The sequence below is a fragment of the Alligator mississippiensis genome, chromosome 2 (genome assembly GCF_030867095.1).
Source record: "Alligator mississippiensis isolate rAllMis1 chromosome 2, rAllMis1, whole genome shotgun sequence".
NCBI classification, from domain to species: Eukaryota; Metazoa; Chordata; order Crocodylia; family Alligatoridae; genus Alligator; species Alligator mississippiensis.
Genome location: NC_081825.1, coordinates 189,969,591 through 189,985,653, shown reverse-complemented (window position 1 = coordinate 189,985,653; position 16,063 = coordinate 189,969,591). Strand labels below are relative to the sequence as shown.

Sequence of the window (16,063 nt, the reverse complement as noted above, 5' to 3'; positions counted from 1 at the left end):
AATTTTCCATATGTGAGAAGTGCTGGCTTCAATACGATTACAGAATGAAATTAAATTTTTCAAAATACAAGTTCTGTTGCAAAACAGAAGTTCTGAAAAGTCTTCCATCTTGGAAGTGCTTACACCATGTTTCTGAAATGAAATGTGTTTTCTAGAACCTCAGCAGCTCAAGCAAGGTTGAGGTTCTTGTCTGTTTTGAAGTTGATGGTTTTGCTGCTGCCGTTTATAGGTATGTGGCAGTCAAATCAGCAACAATTGCCTCAGATTTGTACAGCACCTCCCAGGGTCCAGGGCTTTGAAGCAGCATGGCCATGTAGACTATGTAAGGGCTTGCAGCTCCACAGATCTGAGCCAGCTGCCTTCTCTCGTTACAGTCCAGGTATACCTAGGAGAAGGGCAGCCTCCTAGCAGGAAAACAGGCAGATTCCTAATAGCCCCCTGCCTGGGTTTGTTGAGAATGCATCAAGTAAATCAAAGGCTATGTTCCAAAAAGCACTTGGGTTTATGAAATATTTTCCACCTCACTCTAAATGTAAATCCATGAGTGACTATCTGGCTACTCTATAGCTTTATCAAATATAAATCTTCAGCATCTAGGACACCTATGCTTAATCCCCATGTGGCAGGATGGAGGCCCCAGGGGTGCCTGCAATGCCCTCTGGTGGTCAAGCACTTTCTGCTTCACGTCATCTCCTTGGACTACCCTCCCTTTACTTCACCTACCATGTTTTGATGCAACTAATGAGGCCTCTGTCCTCCCCTGTAACCACACCCAAACCTGGCAGGTGTTATTCAGACAACATCCTAAACCTTTCCTGTTGGGGCCTCTGCCCTCTTGGCAGTCCAGTTATTCTGGCTGCCACCCTCCAGCCATGGCCCACTTATTTCAGCCTGGCCTTGTTGGCCTCAACCCTCTCTATATTGGGCTCTTGGCCCCACAGGGTCCCAGACCTTTACCTCTTAGCCCTCTGGGGCCTCTGACCCAGCCAAGGCCATTTATGCACCCCTTGGCCTCCTAGGTCCCGGATCCAGGCCAGGTAGTTCTGGTACCACTTAGTCCCTTTACAGTCCCTGACCCCTACACGGCTCTGTGCAGTCTTCTTCTCAGGTACCCCTGTGGCCTCCGTGCCACCCGCATAGCCACAACTCAGTCCTCTGGTTTCAACTAACACACAACACAAACACAAGCAACAGCTCTTAACCAAGAAATCTCCCCCACACTGGGCTTATACCATCCTGTAAGCTTTACTCCTACTTTGGGCTCTCGTCTCCTTGCTGTCATAGTGGGGGCTAGGGTGCTTTCCAGGCTGCTCTCTGCAGCCCCTCTCTCCCAAGATTGCTGCTTTCTATAGCATGCAGAGCTAAACAGCCTAGTGCTTCTAGTGCTGGGCTTATGTGCCCTGGAGCACTGCCCCTTCCTGTCAGGTGACTTCTTAATTAAGCACAGGGGATTCCCTTTAAGCTTAAGGGTCATCCTGCCCTACCCTGCTGTATCTTATTTTAACTTCTTGCAGCCTTTATGCTCAGGCTGCCTGGAATCTGCCCCCCACAGCCCGCTTGCTGCAATACAGCTAACCCCTGCTCAGCTCCTGCCTACACAGCAAAGTTGGCCAGCTGTGTTGTTCCTTTAAATTAACTGGAACCTCTAGCTCCCTGTTACACTCTGGTTTACCAGCCAAATCTGGCCCCTAGTGGTGTGTCAGCTGGATCTTGAGTTTCCTATGGGTCTGGAAATTTGTTGGTAGGGGAAGTGGGAGGGGGGAGGGAGGAATGGCACTGCTTCCCCAACTGCCAAATGTCCAGACCTGTGCTGACCTTATGCTTTCCCTACCTTAGGATCTGGAATTCTTTCGTATCATGGTTGCTTCCTCCCAAATTAACCATTACCTTCACATCCTCCATGTTCCAGTCATAAAAGAGATGTCCCACCAGGTCCCAGTGATGCCAATCAGATCATAGTTCTTTTCACAAGCTGCAGTTTCCAACTCATCTTGTTTATTCCCCATACTTCTATACTAGTCCATACAATCCCATGCACTGGTACAGGCCAGAGCAGGGGTGGGTAAGATGTGGCCCAGGGGCCAGATGTGGCCTGCCAGGCCATTCTATCTGGCCCGCAGGGCCCCTAAAAATTTAGAAAATTAATATTTATCTGCCTTGGGCTGCCTGTCACGTGGCCCTCGATGGCTTGCCAAAACTCAGTAAGCAGCCCTCTGCCCAAAATAATTGCCTGCCCCTGGGCTAGAGACTGACCTGGGGGTTACAGTAGACAATAAACAGAATATGAGCCAACATATGATGCCATTGTTGTAAAGAAGGATAATGGCATATTGAGCTGTATTAGTAGGAGCGTTGCCAGCAGATCAAAGGAAGTGACTCTTCCCCTCTATTCAGCACTGGTGAAGCTACATCTAGAGTACTGTGTCCAGTTTTGTGGTGACTACTACAGAAAGGAAAGTACAAATCAGAGAGGGTCCAGCAGAGTCTCAACAGAATTGGTTACAGGGTAGGAGCACATGATTGATGAGGAGAGGCTAAGGGAACTGGGATTATTTAATCTAGAGAAGAGAAGACTGAGGTGATTTGATAGTAGCCTTCAACTACCTGCAGGGTGGTCTCAAAGAGGATGGAGCTGGACTGTTCCCAGTGGTGGGAGATGATGGAACAAGGAGCAATCGTCTCAAGTTGCGGCAAATGAAGTTTAGATTAGATATTACGAAAATCTTTTTTCCACTAGGAGGGTAGCAAAACACTTGAACAGGCTATCCAGAGAGGCCATGGGGTTTATCCTTGCAGACTTGTAGTACCCAAGGCCTTGGCTGGGATGCTCTAGTTGGGGTTGGTCCTGCTTTGAGCAGGGGGCTGGACTAGATGACTTTCTGAGGTTCCTTCCAGCCCTAATGTTCTGATTCTACCATTCTTGCATTTGTTTACATGCATTGGATGTATTTTACATTTTAACCTCCTCCTTTCCCTTTTGTACCACTTGTTGCAGTCCTATAGCTCTCTGGCCCTCCCCCAGAATTGAGCTGCTTCTTTAAGTCCTTTCCTTTTTTGGACTGTATGCTCTGTTCCTGGAAGGTTTTGATTCACCATTTGCCATAGAACCTAGTTTAAAGCCTGCTAACTAGATTGGCCAGACAATGCCCAAAGATGCTCTTTCCCATTCTTGTCAGATGAATTCCATCTCTTGATAGCAGTCCTTCTCCCAAGAACATCCGCCCATTGTCAAAGAAATCAGAGCCTTCACGTCAACACCATCATCTCAGCCACGCATTCACTTCCAGTATACAACGGTCTCTGCTTGCACCCCTCCCTTCCATGGGAAGAATCAATGAGAATACCACTTGTGCTCTAAACCCCTTAATCCTCCTGCCAAGAGCCTCATAGTCACCTCTGATCTGCTCAGTGTCATTTCTGGAAGTGTCAGTGCCTACATGGACAAGCAGGAAAGGGTAGTCATCCTGCTTTGGTACTGTCTGTGACATCGTCAATTCAGGCTCCAGGCAAGCAACACACCTCCTGGGCCCCAAAATTTGGATGACAAAGTAGTGCCTCTGTTCCCCACAGAAGGGAGTCACCAGCCACACCACTCTTCTCTTCCTTCTTGGTGCATTGGTCCTAGAGACCCTGTCCTTAGGGCCTTGAACTTCCTGCTCTCTAGGCTGCTGCCTCCTCTGCCTCTTCCTCAGCAGTTCCACTACAGAGTGCTGTAATATGGTTACTGACTTCAATCCACTCCTCTTCAATTCTGGGGGGCCTCTTTCATCAAGTAGTCACATGCTGCCATTTCTCCTCATTGCCCTTTGGCCTCTCCAATACTAGATTCCATTTGCGTCTTCTTTGCTCCCTCGAGAACATCTGTGCTATAAGGAGAAAACAAGAGGGGTGGGGAAGGGAGAAAGGACATGCCACATGAACCTGCACACCAAGCACCTGCACCAGGGCCCTTGCCTAAGCTTACACTCACATGCATAGTCTCCTGCTCCCTGGCTCCCTCCTGGGACAAATTCCCTAAGCAAACTCCCTCTCTGTTTGCTGCCCTCTGTTCTCTGCTCCTACTGTTTGCTAGCGGCTGTCTATCCTAGCTCCACCGCTCACTTAGCCACTCCAGAAGGAAGGAGTCACACACCATGGGGGAAAGACCCCCCAAAACATACACCAGATACTAGCAAACACTCCAGCCATGAACGATGCATGCCCCCAGAGGCTGGCGGGTCATGGTGACTGCCCACAGGTGGTGATGGCGGGTGTGTGGCGGCAGGGAGCTCCTGCAGGTGGCCACAGTGGTGCTGGCAGTCAGGGGGCGGGGGGTGGTGAGCACTGCCGGATGGTCAGCAGGGGCCAGCGGCCAGCAGCGACTGCTCGCAGACGCCACTGGTGCTGTCAGCGGTGGGGAGGTGGGGGGTGGCAATGAGTGGCAACCGCCCACAGGAGCCACTGGCAGCATTGCCAGTGCTTCTTTCAGGGGGCATAACTCCAATCTCAGGGGGTGCTCGTGCACTCCCTACATGCACCCCCTACACATCACCAGTGACTCCAGTTCTAATCAGCCAACCCAAGTCACTAGCACAGAGAAAAGCTTCTTCAAGGCAGTCTCACACCTGAGTTACTTATCCCAGAGCCACTGCTCTCTGCTTACTGCTCAGCTTATCGTGTGGGGCTTAATTCAGCCTGCAGACTGCACTTACACCACTCATTTGTCCGTGAGGGCCAAAAGGTTGAGCACCACTGTTGTAGGACACTGAGAGGTAATCTAGAAGATGTACCCCTACCCTGACTTCTAGGACACCTAGGATTTCTAGGGTGATGGTAAGAAGTCTGGGAGACTTCACAGATGTCTTGGTGCTTTCTGCATCCCATTTATCTCCTGACGAGGAAGCACACTGGCAGAGCAGCCTAAAGCACCTTGAAACAGCAGTTTCAGTCCCCACCTTTGGGACTTTAAGCAAGGCAGAGGTTGCTGTAAGGAGGCAACATCATGCTACCAAGTAGCAACCAGAAGCAAGAAGAGGTTGGGCTTGAGCTGTCAGCGCGCTCCCAAGGGTGCCCTGTGGGCAGAGCTGAGGGTGAAGTTACACCTTACACTTAGCCCAGGTAAGGGCACCTAAAACACAACTATCTACACATTAAAAGTTTGTTAACATGGGCTAAGCACCCTCTAAATGTCTCAATGTTACACCACATCAGGCCAGGGTTAGCTATGAGCTCCTGTTACCTAGCTCCTGTCAGGGTAACTTCAGTGTGCTGTACAGGGCCCCCAACCTCCCTGTTCCTCCAATCTCGATCTGGGCTTTTTGGGTTTTTTTTAAATAGGATCAAACGTCTGAGATTTTGGTCAACTCGGCTTTGAAGTTCCTGCTTGCCCTAGCAAGGGGCTGCTTGTGGCTGGGAGGGAGGTGAGTGGAAGCAGGGTGAACACCCACATGGCCACACACAGCCAGGCGGGTAGGTGGGAGCAGCCCCAGCAGCTCCTCTTTTTTTTGTTGTTGTTGTTGCATAAATACTTTTATATATAGGTATCTATCTATCTATACATCGCTATATAGATCTATATCACTCCACCGCAGCATGCAGGTAACCTTGTGGGGGGGTGGAGGGGGCCAGGGCCAGAGAGCGGGCCCCCGCCCCCTTCCTCTTCATTGGTACTGGAGACAGGGGCACCCTCCCAGCCTTGGCCACGCCCCCACAAATGCTACATGGGGCGGGGCAAATGCGGAAGCTCCGCCCCCTCCGGCTGTAGCCTTGGGAAAAGGCTGATTTAACTGACCCGCGCCCGTGAAGCCCCATCCTTGCGCTACACGCGCAGCGCGACCCTTGCGCATGCGCACTGGGCGACCCGAAGGCTTCTCCACGAGGAAGCCCCGCCCCTTTCCTCACCCTCGCTGCTGTAAGCCCCGCCCACGCTGCTCCGGGCAGAGGGAAGAGTCTGCGTTGCGCATGCGCACCCGCCTCGCTTGTCACCGCCCAGCGATGTGGCCCCGACTGTCCTCCAGTTGCCTGGTTACGTTCCCCGCACGCACCGGAAGTAGCGTGATGGTTTGAAACGTTGCTTCCGGGTGCGCCGTTGCATCAGACTGGAGGCAACCCTGGCAGAAGGAGTGGAGAGGATGGCCGGTGCCGGTGGGGAGCACAGTGAGTGCCGGCTCCCGGGCGGGTGCGGCCCCTTTAAGGCCGCTTGGGTCGGTGGGGGAGGGGTGTGGGTCCATTCCAGTCCGTCATAGCCCCGTGCCGTGATGTCACCCACCCTTGGGCTGTGATGCCGTGATGTCAGAGTGGTGCCCGATGGCGTCATGATGACCCTAGCCCCTAGTCTCGTGCTGTGGCAGGTGTCGCGGCATCCTCAGCTGCGGGGGGCGTCTCTGCACCCTTTGTGGAGCAGCGGAGCACCCTGTGGTGCCGCGCACGGCTCCTCTGCCCTCGGGGAGCACGTCCCGGTGTGGCGCCAGGTTGTCGAGAACTGTCCATGTTCTGGTGGTGTGGGTGTGGGACCCAGGAGGACCTGTCTGCGTGGGGGCCTCCGTCTGCACCTCGGGTGTGCCCGGAGAAAGGACCCTGGTAGTGGGATGTGGCAACTGGGTGTTTAGCTCAGCACAGTACGTTAGAAAGGGCTCCATCTGTTCCCTGTTCTGCAGAACCCAGTTTATCTTCTGCGAAAGTCACCTGGCTCTGCTGCTCTCCAGCACTATATAAGTAACCAGTACTGAGACACAAAGGCTTGTTGATGACCAGGGCTGTGGAGTCAATGCAATGGTTAGAGTGTGAGGGTGCCCAGCTGCCATTTGTGCCTTAAACTATGCCAGTATTACAGCAGGTTAGAGAAGATGGCATCAGTTACTTTCCTCTTTGTTCCCCAGAGGTAGCATGTCTACAAGGAGCAGATTTTTACTGATGGGCTCCACAAGTTTTAAGAATTAGTGCAGAACTGGGTCAAAGGCACAGATTTGGCACACTTGGGCTGTGTTCATCATTGTTAGGGGCTGGAAGGGACCTTACAGATCATCGGGTCCAGCCTCCCCACTTGGGCAGGAAAGACTGCTGAGATCAGATGACAAAGGGGCCGAATAACAACCTGCAGTCCAGACCCTCTACTCTACATAATAGTTTTATCCAAATTAATAGGTAGAAACATTGTTTTTGTTCTGTAAACAACTAGTCTCCAACCTTTGCACCACAGTTCCGGGATTGTGTTAATTCCTAAGAATGTGGAAGCAGGGCTAATTAAAAGTGAAACTGCCCACAATGGAACTAGGAAACATCAAGCTGCTAACACTGAAGAAAGGCCAGATTTAATATATAGGAATAGATTGAAAAATTGTGAGAATTTTTAAAAAGATATTTTGCATCTCTTGACAACTTCTGTCCAATGTTTGTTTACCTGAAATAAGTAGCTTCCATTGGGCAACTTAATTACTGTCAGTGGATCATTCCAATCAGATGACTTAACATCCTGTGTTGCACAGCAGGCCTGTGACATTGCTATTGTTCATCTATTGAGCAGAATCCACCTGTCATGTTGAATTAGATCAAGTTGTTTGAGTTTTTCCAATGCCAACATTAATCTACTAGAGAACTAGATTTTTAAAAATTTGAATCAAATTTGAAGTTTTTAATTGTTGTTCTGGCAAGGTTCTTAGAGTAGATGAGAGGTATTTTATTAGACCAACTGAATAGTTGGAAGAAAGTTCTTGGCAAGCTCTCAGACGCAGTCACCCTTCTTCTCTGCTGGTCTGAGACTCTGAGGAGTGAGAGAAGCTAAAAATGTCACAGGATGCCAATGAAAATATAAATAGGTAGAAATTAGAAAGACAAAAAGGCAAAGCAGGTAAGGGAGGGGGAAGAAAGCAGGGGGTGGCGGGGAAGGGCAAAGGGAGACATTACAGTGATAGAATACAAGGTAGAACAAAATGGTTGTTCTTATTTTTTGGTAGCTTTTATTATTTAGTTCAAATCTGAAGTGATTTCTCAAGCAGGGGGAAGAAAGTTTATGAAACATGGCAGTGTCATCATCAGTATACTGCCCTTCTGACATTCCTTGATCTTTCTAAACAGTCATCAAAGTGTAATGACTGGGTAGGTCTGCAGTGCAGTCCCTGCTATGAATGCTATATAGTGTAGACAGGCCCAGGATAACTTTATGTAATCTGCTCCACTTACATTCATATTGGATAAGTGTTTGCTTTGCTTCAATTTGTTCAAGCTAATTTGAATCATCACTGAACCTCACATAAAGGTGAGAGACTCTTTAACAGCTAAGACCTGCCTGCCCAGAGGAATTTTCCTGTGAAATCCTATGAAATATGAACTTTCATTTCTACTCAGGACAACTTTTACAATCTTTTCTCTAATGCCTGATGAAGGGAGTTTGTGCCTAAAAGCTTGCAATTAATTTTCTTTTTTTTTTTTCAAAAATCTCATTGGTTTAATAACAGATATCACTTCTCCCATGAGCCCAGATTGATTGGCTTAACTGCATTACACCAGTCCTGGTATTCCACCTATTTCTTACACTATAACAAACATTTATCTGCCTGCTGGTTAAAAGTACATAGATCTTTCAAATTCATTACCTCTTGCTGTCCCATTCTACATTATACTGCTTTAAATACATGATTGATGATCCCGATTCAGAGCCATCAATTTCAAGGGTTCTGAAGCAACCTTGATGGGGCCTGCCAATTTCAAGGCTGCCCTTAAAGGCATCCTGAGAAACAAGATTGTGAGCCTTAAGGAGAGATGAAAAAGTGCGAGTTGCTTCTGTAGCTAAAGAGGTTTCTTTGCACTGTATAGGGCAGTGCTTCCCAAACTATTTTCCAATATGACCCTCTTTTAACACTTGAAATTTCATACAACCCCAAAAACCAACCAAAACAAAATAGCAATCAAGCAACATATTAACTAACAATAAATGTGTCATTTTTAAAAGTTTGAATATTGTACGACAACATCTAGAACAACATATACATATGTCAATCTGTTTTAAAGATGTTTTGCTGCTTGTTTGGAGACAGTCAAGGCCTTCTTAAACTGCACTTGTTTCCACGAAAGCTTCTCTTTTCAGCGCTGAAAAAATTACCATGGTTTTCTGAGGTATTCCTTGTGAACACTTTCCAGGTGTTGTTTAAGCTTATTTGTACAACTTCATGCTTTTGCTAAACAGCACGTTGAAACATAGGTATTTAGGCCTTTCTCCAGTCTTGTCAAAAACACGTGTGAAGCCATGCTCAAGGAAAGCCTCGTTGTATTTGCAAACTCATTTCTTATTTTCTTGTTCCTCATTTGCAAACGAGTCAGTGGGTCACTGCTTGAGGAGGCTGCTCTGTGTAAAAATTTGTCCATGGTGTTATTGGTAACAATTTACCATTAATTATCATTGACTCTCACTTTGACAAGTTGTGTAGGCGTGGGGTCTATTGAAAGACGTTTCTCACTTGACAGCAGATGTAACCGGAACAAAACTGCAAACCCTAGAAATCAATGTTCACCAGAGCGCCCCAAGGGATGACGACTAGGTCGAATGGTCATAAACTACTACAAGACCATTTCAGGCTGGACATAAGGAAGAATTTCTTTACTGTCCAAGTCCCCAAGGTCTGGAACAGCCTGCCACCGGAAGTGGTTCAAGCACCTACATTGAATACCTTCAAGAGCAAACTGGATGCTTATCTTGCTGGGATCCTATGACCCCAGCTGACTTCCTGCCCTTTGGGCAGGGGGCTGGACTCGATGATCTTCCGAGGTCCCTTCCAGCCCTAATGTCTATGAAATCTATGAAATGCTCAGAACATATGACCTGCTCACATCAGTAACAGAGATCACATAGCAATATGATTGGTGGAGATCTGTTGAGCTCCCTTCCAACTGTAAGCACAGTTTGCTTGTGCGTATATATTGTCACATTTTGTCCTTGCTTTGCATTACCATAACTTGAAGTCAGAAAGCATAAATATAATTTTATTTATTGCAACCCCATCTGCTGATGTTGTGGCCCCATTTGGGGTTGTGATGCACAGTTTGGGAACTGCTGGCATAGGGAGAAGTGTATACTCCACATTAGTACATAGCTTTTTTCCAGCTCAAAGGCTATGCTCTTAAATAGAGTAAAATGTCCTAAGTACAGTGGGTACCAGTAGCAGCCTAACCAGGACATTGTGAAACTCAGCAGTTGAGAAGCTGAGTCCCTATACTTCCCATGTACTGAGTTCTGTAGGGCTGGGCTAGACTCCCCCAGCAAACTAATTTAAAGCTAGCTTTGGTATATTTATACCTACTGTATGCAGTGTGGTCACAGTGGAGTGACTGCAATGAAGACTTACCAATTTCATTACAATTAACAATTGTTGTAGTTTGTGTTGAATTTGGGCTGAATTTGAACCACAGTAAAAGGGTATTTCCTGTTATTAGTCCTCATAGCCATCTAATTTCCCTTATAAGTTATACTTTAAATATACCCCTCTTACTAATAGGGTTAATGCCAAATCATATCTTTTCAAAGATTTAATTTATATCCCTACAGCCCTCCATAGCTTTGTTAGTTGTTATATATACTGGTGCAGGGTAATGAGTGCTGAACTTGAAAAGCAACATTTGCTTCTGCTCCTTCAGAGGAATGCATGTGTTTTTGTGTTGGCTGACAACTTCTGTGTAAATTATACAACTTCCTTTTCAAAATGATTTCAGTGTGTGGATGAAGAATTTCATTATTTAGACCTCCCAAATCTCATTTAAGTATTAAAATGATTTGTTAATAAAAGATTTGTAACTGTAGTAAGGCTTGCCCAGAAGAGCATTTCCTTCCTTAGCAAATACCTTGTAAAATGAGTTCTTATAAGGAGCATATTTTTCCTTAATCTTTTCAAGGTATGCTGTGCATGGGCAGTCCAGCTGGCCATTCAGAATCACAAAATAGATCTGTTAGCTTAAATCTCACATTAATGAAATACACATTTCAAATTTGTGAGTGTTTATTTCTATCAGTGACAAATACAAAGACTGAAATATTTACAAACCTAAAATCTGTAGAGTGAAATTCATTTTATGGATCAAATATTAATTCCATGTGAACCACATGTTAATTTGTTTCTTTCTATTCTTTATTTACCAAGAATAACAACTTTATTGATATACATTGGTGGGAGGGTTTTTTTAGGTTTCTCATTAATCTAAGCATTTGACTTACTTTATTTATTTGAATCCAAGAGGGTTCCCTGCCCCATTCAACATGGGTGGAGGAAAACATCTTGTCTTAGATTTGAGTATGGCCCAGGGCAAAGTGGCTGCTGTGGCTTTGGCAACTCTGACTCCAACCTGGGGAAAATTGTTTGGTATAGGAAGGGGAGGAGAGGAGCAAACATGGTGGGATTTTTGCGGTGGCAGGGAAGCTGCTTCAGGGCTGGAGCTGCCATCACTGCTGTCTAGCCACTACTTTGTGCTCTGGGCTAAAGCTGGAGTCAGAGCTGCTGCATAAGGTAAACCATTAGGAGTGGGGCAAGTGGCAAGGGAGCAGGCTCGGGGACAGGCAGTTGTATCAAGCACCAGGGAGGACAAGTGGTCAGGGGATCAGGCACCCAAGGGAAAGAGAGGGAGCAAGGAACACTCTGCTTCCCTCACTGCTGCTGCTTTCCCTGCTGCAGTGGTGCAGGGGATGAATTTATGACAGCTCTCCAAGAATTATTCTATATGTGGAAAATTATAACAATCGTCCATGTATAGAATCTAATTATTGGGAGGTTATCTTAATTTAAAGTTGTCTTAGTTTCAGGTAAATACAGTATTTAAGTATACAAAGGAACTGTCATGACTTTAGACTTTTCTCTTGCTGGTTTGATTAATTTTGCTGAACTTTAAAATTTCCCACCATTAGCTCACAATTATGTTTTAAAGGGTCAAATAAAACTAAAATCGGTCTCTACTGGTATGTGTATACCATTTTGTATTTCCATGTTCTCCGGGAGGAGGCAGGTTGTAAGCAGAAGTCCTTTCAGTGTTACACCTATTAATTGATATAATTGACTAATATATCCTTCTTTTTTTCCTTTGTGTTTCAAATGAAAGCAAGGGAAGAAATCATAGGCAGTCTGTGGGAACTGTTTAGCAGTAGAATCATTCCATTACATTTAAACAGTGATTTATTTCCCTTTGGGAAATAGGCTACTCTGAAAAATCAGTCTCAACCAGTTATGCTTGCACATATTTAGGAAAAAAAAGTTCTCTTTCTGCAAAATACCTATGTGTTCTTGCAATTATTGTTTCCTCTCCCCCCCCCTCGAAACTGTTATGCTCTGACAATAGATTTAATGTTTTAGAAACCAGCAACGTAGAACAAGATTAACATATTGCCTCAGAAGTTTAAAAAACATGGTTCACTGATATTTGAAGGCAGGAACATTCTAATCTTGACACTACTTTATTAAGTGTTAGTTAATGATCAAAATATTGTATGAACATGGAAAAGATGGAATCCTGAACTGTTTATAGAAAAAGTTAGTGCTGTATGCTAATGTTATATGCACAGATTCCATAATTTCCATTACCTGCAGTGCTGTATACATGGTACCTTGTAATTAGCCTCAGCACTTGCGAGTGCCACAAAACTCCATTTCCTTGGAAGACGGCATGCTTTTTAGAAATAAATGGCTACGTGGTACTTGTAAAGCTCATGTCTGCTTTGTATATACAGAACTGTGATGTCAGAGAATCAAAGAAGGGGTATGCATCTCTTCTGTCCATTAGTGCAACTATTCATAAGAATACCTATTGCAAATAGGCACCCTATAGAATATGTATAGGGATCATGGAGATTATAGCTTCACCACTGTAAGATAAGCATTCTGCAGCAATCGGGGGGGAAAGTGGGCATCAAACTAGGATCCTACACACAGACTCCAGTCCTGCAAAAATTAATGTACATGCTTAACTTCATATGATGTGGGTAATCCCATTATAATTAATAGCCATGGTACATGACGCTAAGTCATGTAAGTCTTTGCAGGGCCAGAATTTCTTTGCTAAGAGAGAATAGTACTGATTAGGCTCAGTAAGGATGGAAGATTCTTTACAACTGCTAATAAATTATCCCTCCTCCCCCATGGAAAAGAGCAAGTTCTGTACCTTAGCATAGTTCCCTTGCGTTTTTTTTTTTTCTCCCAGAAACTTATCATGGGGGAAAATAGCCCTTATAATAGCTTCTAACAGCTTTTTATGAATGCTTGTTACATCAGATCAACTATTTTTTAAAATATTTTTTCCTCAAGTTTGCTGTCTATTTATAGTAGAAACCTAGAAGGGGAATAAAGTAATTAAAATTATTAATTTGGGGAAAATCTATTTGGTCATACAATATCTTCCTTTTATTTTAATTCTTATCCTGTACCTCTGTCTTTACAGCTTTCAACTACAGTTTTATTCTGAGCATTAGTGAAGAGGAAGCCAGGGTGAAGGCTTTGCACGAGTACCTCAGCACTCGTAGTTATATCCAGGGGTTCACTTTTTCACATGCAGATGTGGAAGTATTTCGAAAAATTTCAGGCCCACCAGTGGACCAGTATTTCCATGTTGTCCGGTGGTACAGGCACGTAGAAGCAATCTATGATGGCAGCAACGACAATATTGAGTCTTGTAAACTTCAAACAAGTGAGTAATGACATTGGTGGACAGGTTACAGATGAGTAGGTATTTTATTTATTGATTGCCAAAAACTTTAATAAGTGCCTCTGTCATACTCTGGGTACTTTTACACAATTTAAAAGCTTACAGTATCAAAATACTATTCAAAATATATATGGTAGACTGTATACCCCTCCATTAATCAGCCCACCAGCAAGCATAAAATGAACACGGACCCTCTTCAGCTTTGAATTCCTAACAAAGAAAGGGAATTTGTTCCAAAAGTCCAAAAATCTAACAAATTTGGTTGCTAATGGAACAAGGAAGGAAGCAAGCCCCAAACCAATGGGTCCTCACTGAGAGCATTTTGCCAGCATTTCCCATTATGTCTGTACCAGGGGAATTGGTTGGTTCTTCTGAGCACAACTATGACAGTATAATAGTGAATAAATAGGTTGTTTTCTATGTAACTAGATCAGAAATGCTTAGGGCTTCAGAGGTAAAACCAGCATTTTGAACTCCACCTGGAAATCCACAGCCCTTAGTTTAATAGGTCTGTAGTACTGACAGTACTTGTGAGATGTGCTTCTGACATGAGGCTTCATTTAAAAAGATACTGTATTCATTCTGCACAGTTTCCAGATATTCTCAGGGTATAGTTCCAGGGTGAGCACATATCAGTAATCTATCTTCAAAGTGACAAAAGCCATGAATATCTGTAGCAAGGTCCATGTCTAGAAAACATAGCCTCATTTGCCAAATTCAAGTATGATAAAAAGAAATAGGATTCCATGAGCACAGTGAAGACATAACACCATATAGCTTCTTAGTAAATCTTGTAGTGGCCTTATAGCCATATAGAAAAAAAGGAGGAACAGAGTGGAACCCTTCATCACTCAGCATGAAAAGGCCCTGGAATTGACAGCAATTGTCTATCACTACCCTACCTATAAAAAGGAGTGAAAGCATTTCAGACTAATTGCATCCACTTCAGGTAGACACTTTCATGTGTGCTATTACCTTATTTACTCAAATCCAAAACAGAGTTTTTCCCATCAGTCAACGGGGAAAGACTACTCATTTTGGATTTGAGTACCAGTGATCCAGCTCTGCTCCAGTCCTGACCTTGGCCTGGGGATACAACTGGGGCTGCTGCTGCCATTGCTGTTTAGAGCCATGGAGTCGGCAGCAATTTGGTGTATGCAGATCAGGGGCCAGGGGGTGGGTCCAGGATGAGAGACAGAGGGTTTGGGATGGGTAGGGAATGGGCAGCAGCACAGGTGGGATGGTCAGGGTTCTGGCAGGGGATGGAACAGCAGCTTGAGTGGGGGATGGAGGACACCCCCCACACCTGTACCCGGGGTAGGCACAGCCTGAGGCTGCTGCCCAGGGTGGGGCTTGGGGCCACAATGCGTGGCTGCAGTGCCCCAGCCAGAAGCAGGATGGGGCTGCAGGTGGCTTGTGAGGGGGAAGGCCAACTTTCCGCTGCCACGTGCACTCCCAGGGAGCAGGGAGGACCCGCGTCCTCTAGATCTATACCAGGGGCAGATGTAGGCTGTGGGCTTGAGCTCCTGTCCTGCTTCCCTCCCCTGGGGCTTCCAGAGCCTGGCAGGTGCAACCCGGCACATCTGAGGGAAGTGGGGCTTCCTCACCACTTCTTGGCCCCCCGCTACCCCAGTGACGCGCCTCCTGCATGCAGGACTTCACTGAGGGCAGCAGAGCGGGACTGCGCCCCTCAAAGCACTAGCACGAGCAGGGGTTGCGCTGGCAGGGCAGTGTGAGGGCAAGAAACGACAAGGTTTTTTGTGGAACTCCTCCGCTTCTTGCAGCACTGGGTTGCGGGAGGGGAGCAGGATGGCAGGCAAGAGTGGCGAGAAGCTGCAGGCCCACTGCCCTGCCGCCCTGCTTCCCTCCCCTGCTACCTGACATGGTTGGGAACAGTGGGGCTGCGCAGGGATCTCCTAGTGGCTGCTCACCCTGCACTGCCCTGACGATACTCCTCCTGCGCATGGGGCTACACAGAAGGAAGCAGCAGCAGGCATGGGAGGCATGTCTCCAGGGCAGCAGGGGGGCAAGGAGATCCCCACACAGCCCTGCTGTTCCTAGCCGTACCAAGATGTACTTGTGGGGCTGCAGAGGCCCCGTGGGAGAGAAGCAGGGTGGGAGCTCGAGCCTGCAGCTTGCCCCACACACAGATCTGGGGCACATGGGTTCCACCTGACAGTGAAAGACACGAAGTGCCTGGCCAGATGCATGTGGACCACGAGCAGCACTCTGGGCCCTTAAGGGAAGCTGCATATGGAGGCACCAAGCCTGGTCAGGCCAGTGGCACTGCTGGAGGTCTGTGTGCTGCCAGCTGGGCACTCCACGTGGTTCAACAACACCTCCCTGCTCCCTCAGTCCCCAGCCAGCTTCCCCCCCAGCCCTGCCCCACAACCCCCCAGCCCTCTGCAAGCCC

At 46.5% G+C, this 16,063-nt stretch overlaps 1 protein-coding gene across 3 annotated transcripts in view; it reads left to right on the top strand.

Moving 5' to 3' along the window:
* The first annotated feature begins 5,988 nt into the window (after positions 1–5,988).
* CARS1 (cysteinyl-tRNA synthetase 1) overlaps positions 5,989–16,063 on the top strand; it is a 62,756-nt gene continuing 52,681 nt past the window's right edge. The window contains exons 1-2 of one of the 3 annotated variants that reach the window (XM_059722598.1): positions 5,989–6,135; positions 13,387–13,632. In XM_059722598.1, the coding sequence (XP_059578581.1) occupies positions 6,111–6,135; positions 13,387–13,632 (271 nt within the window). In that variant the 5' untranslated portion in view covers positions 5,989–6,110. The remainder of the gene's footprint in view (positions 6,136–13,386; positions 13,633–16,063) is intronic. The other 2 variants (XM_006271190.4, XM_014602418.3) reach the window with 2 other exon arrangements.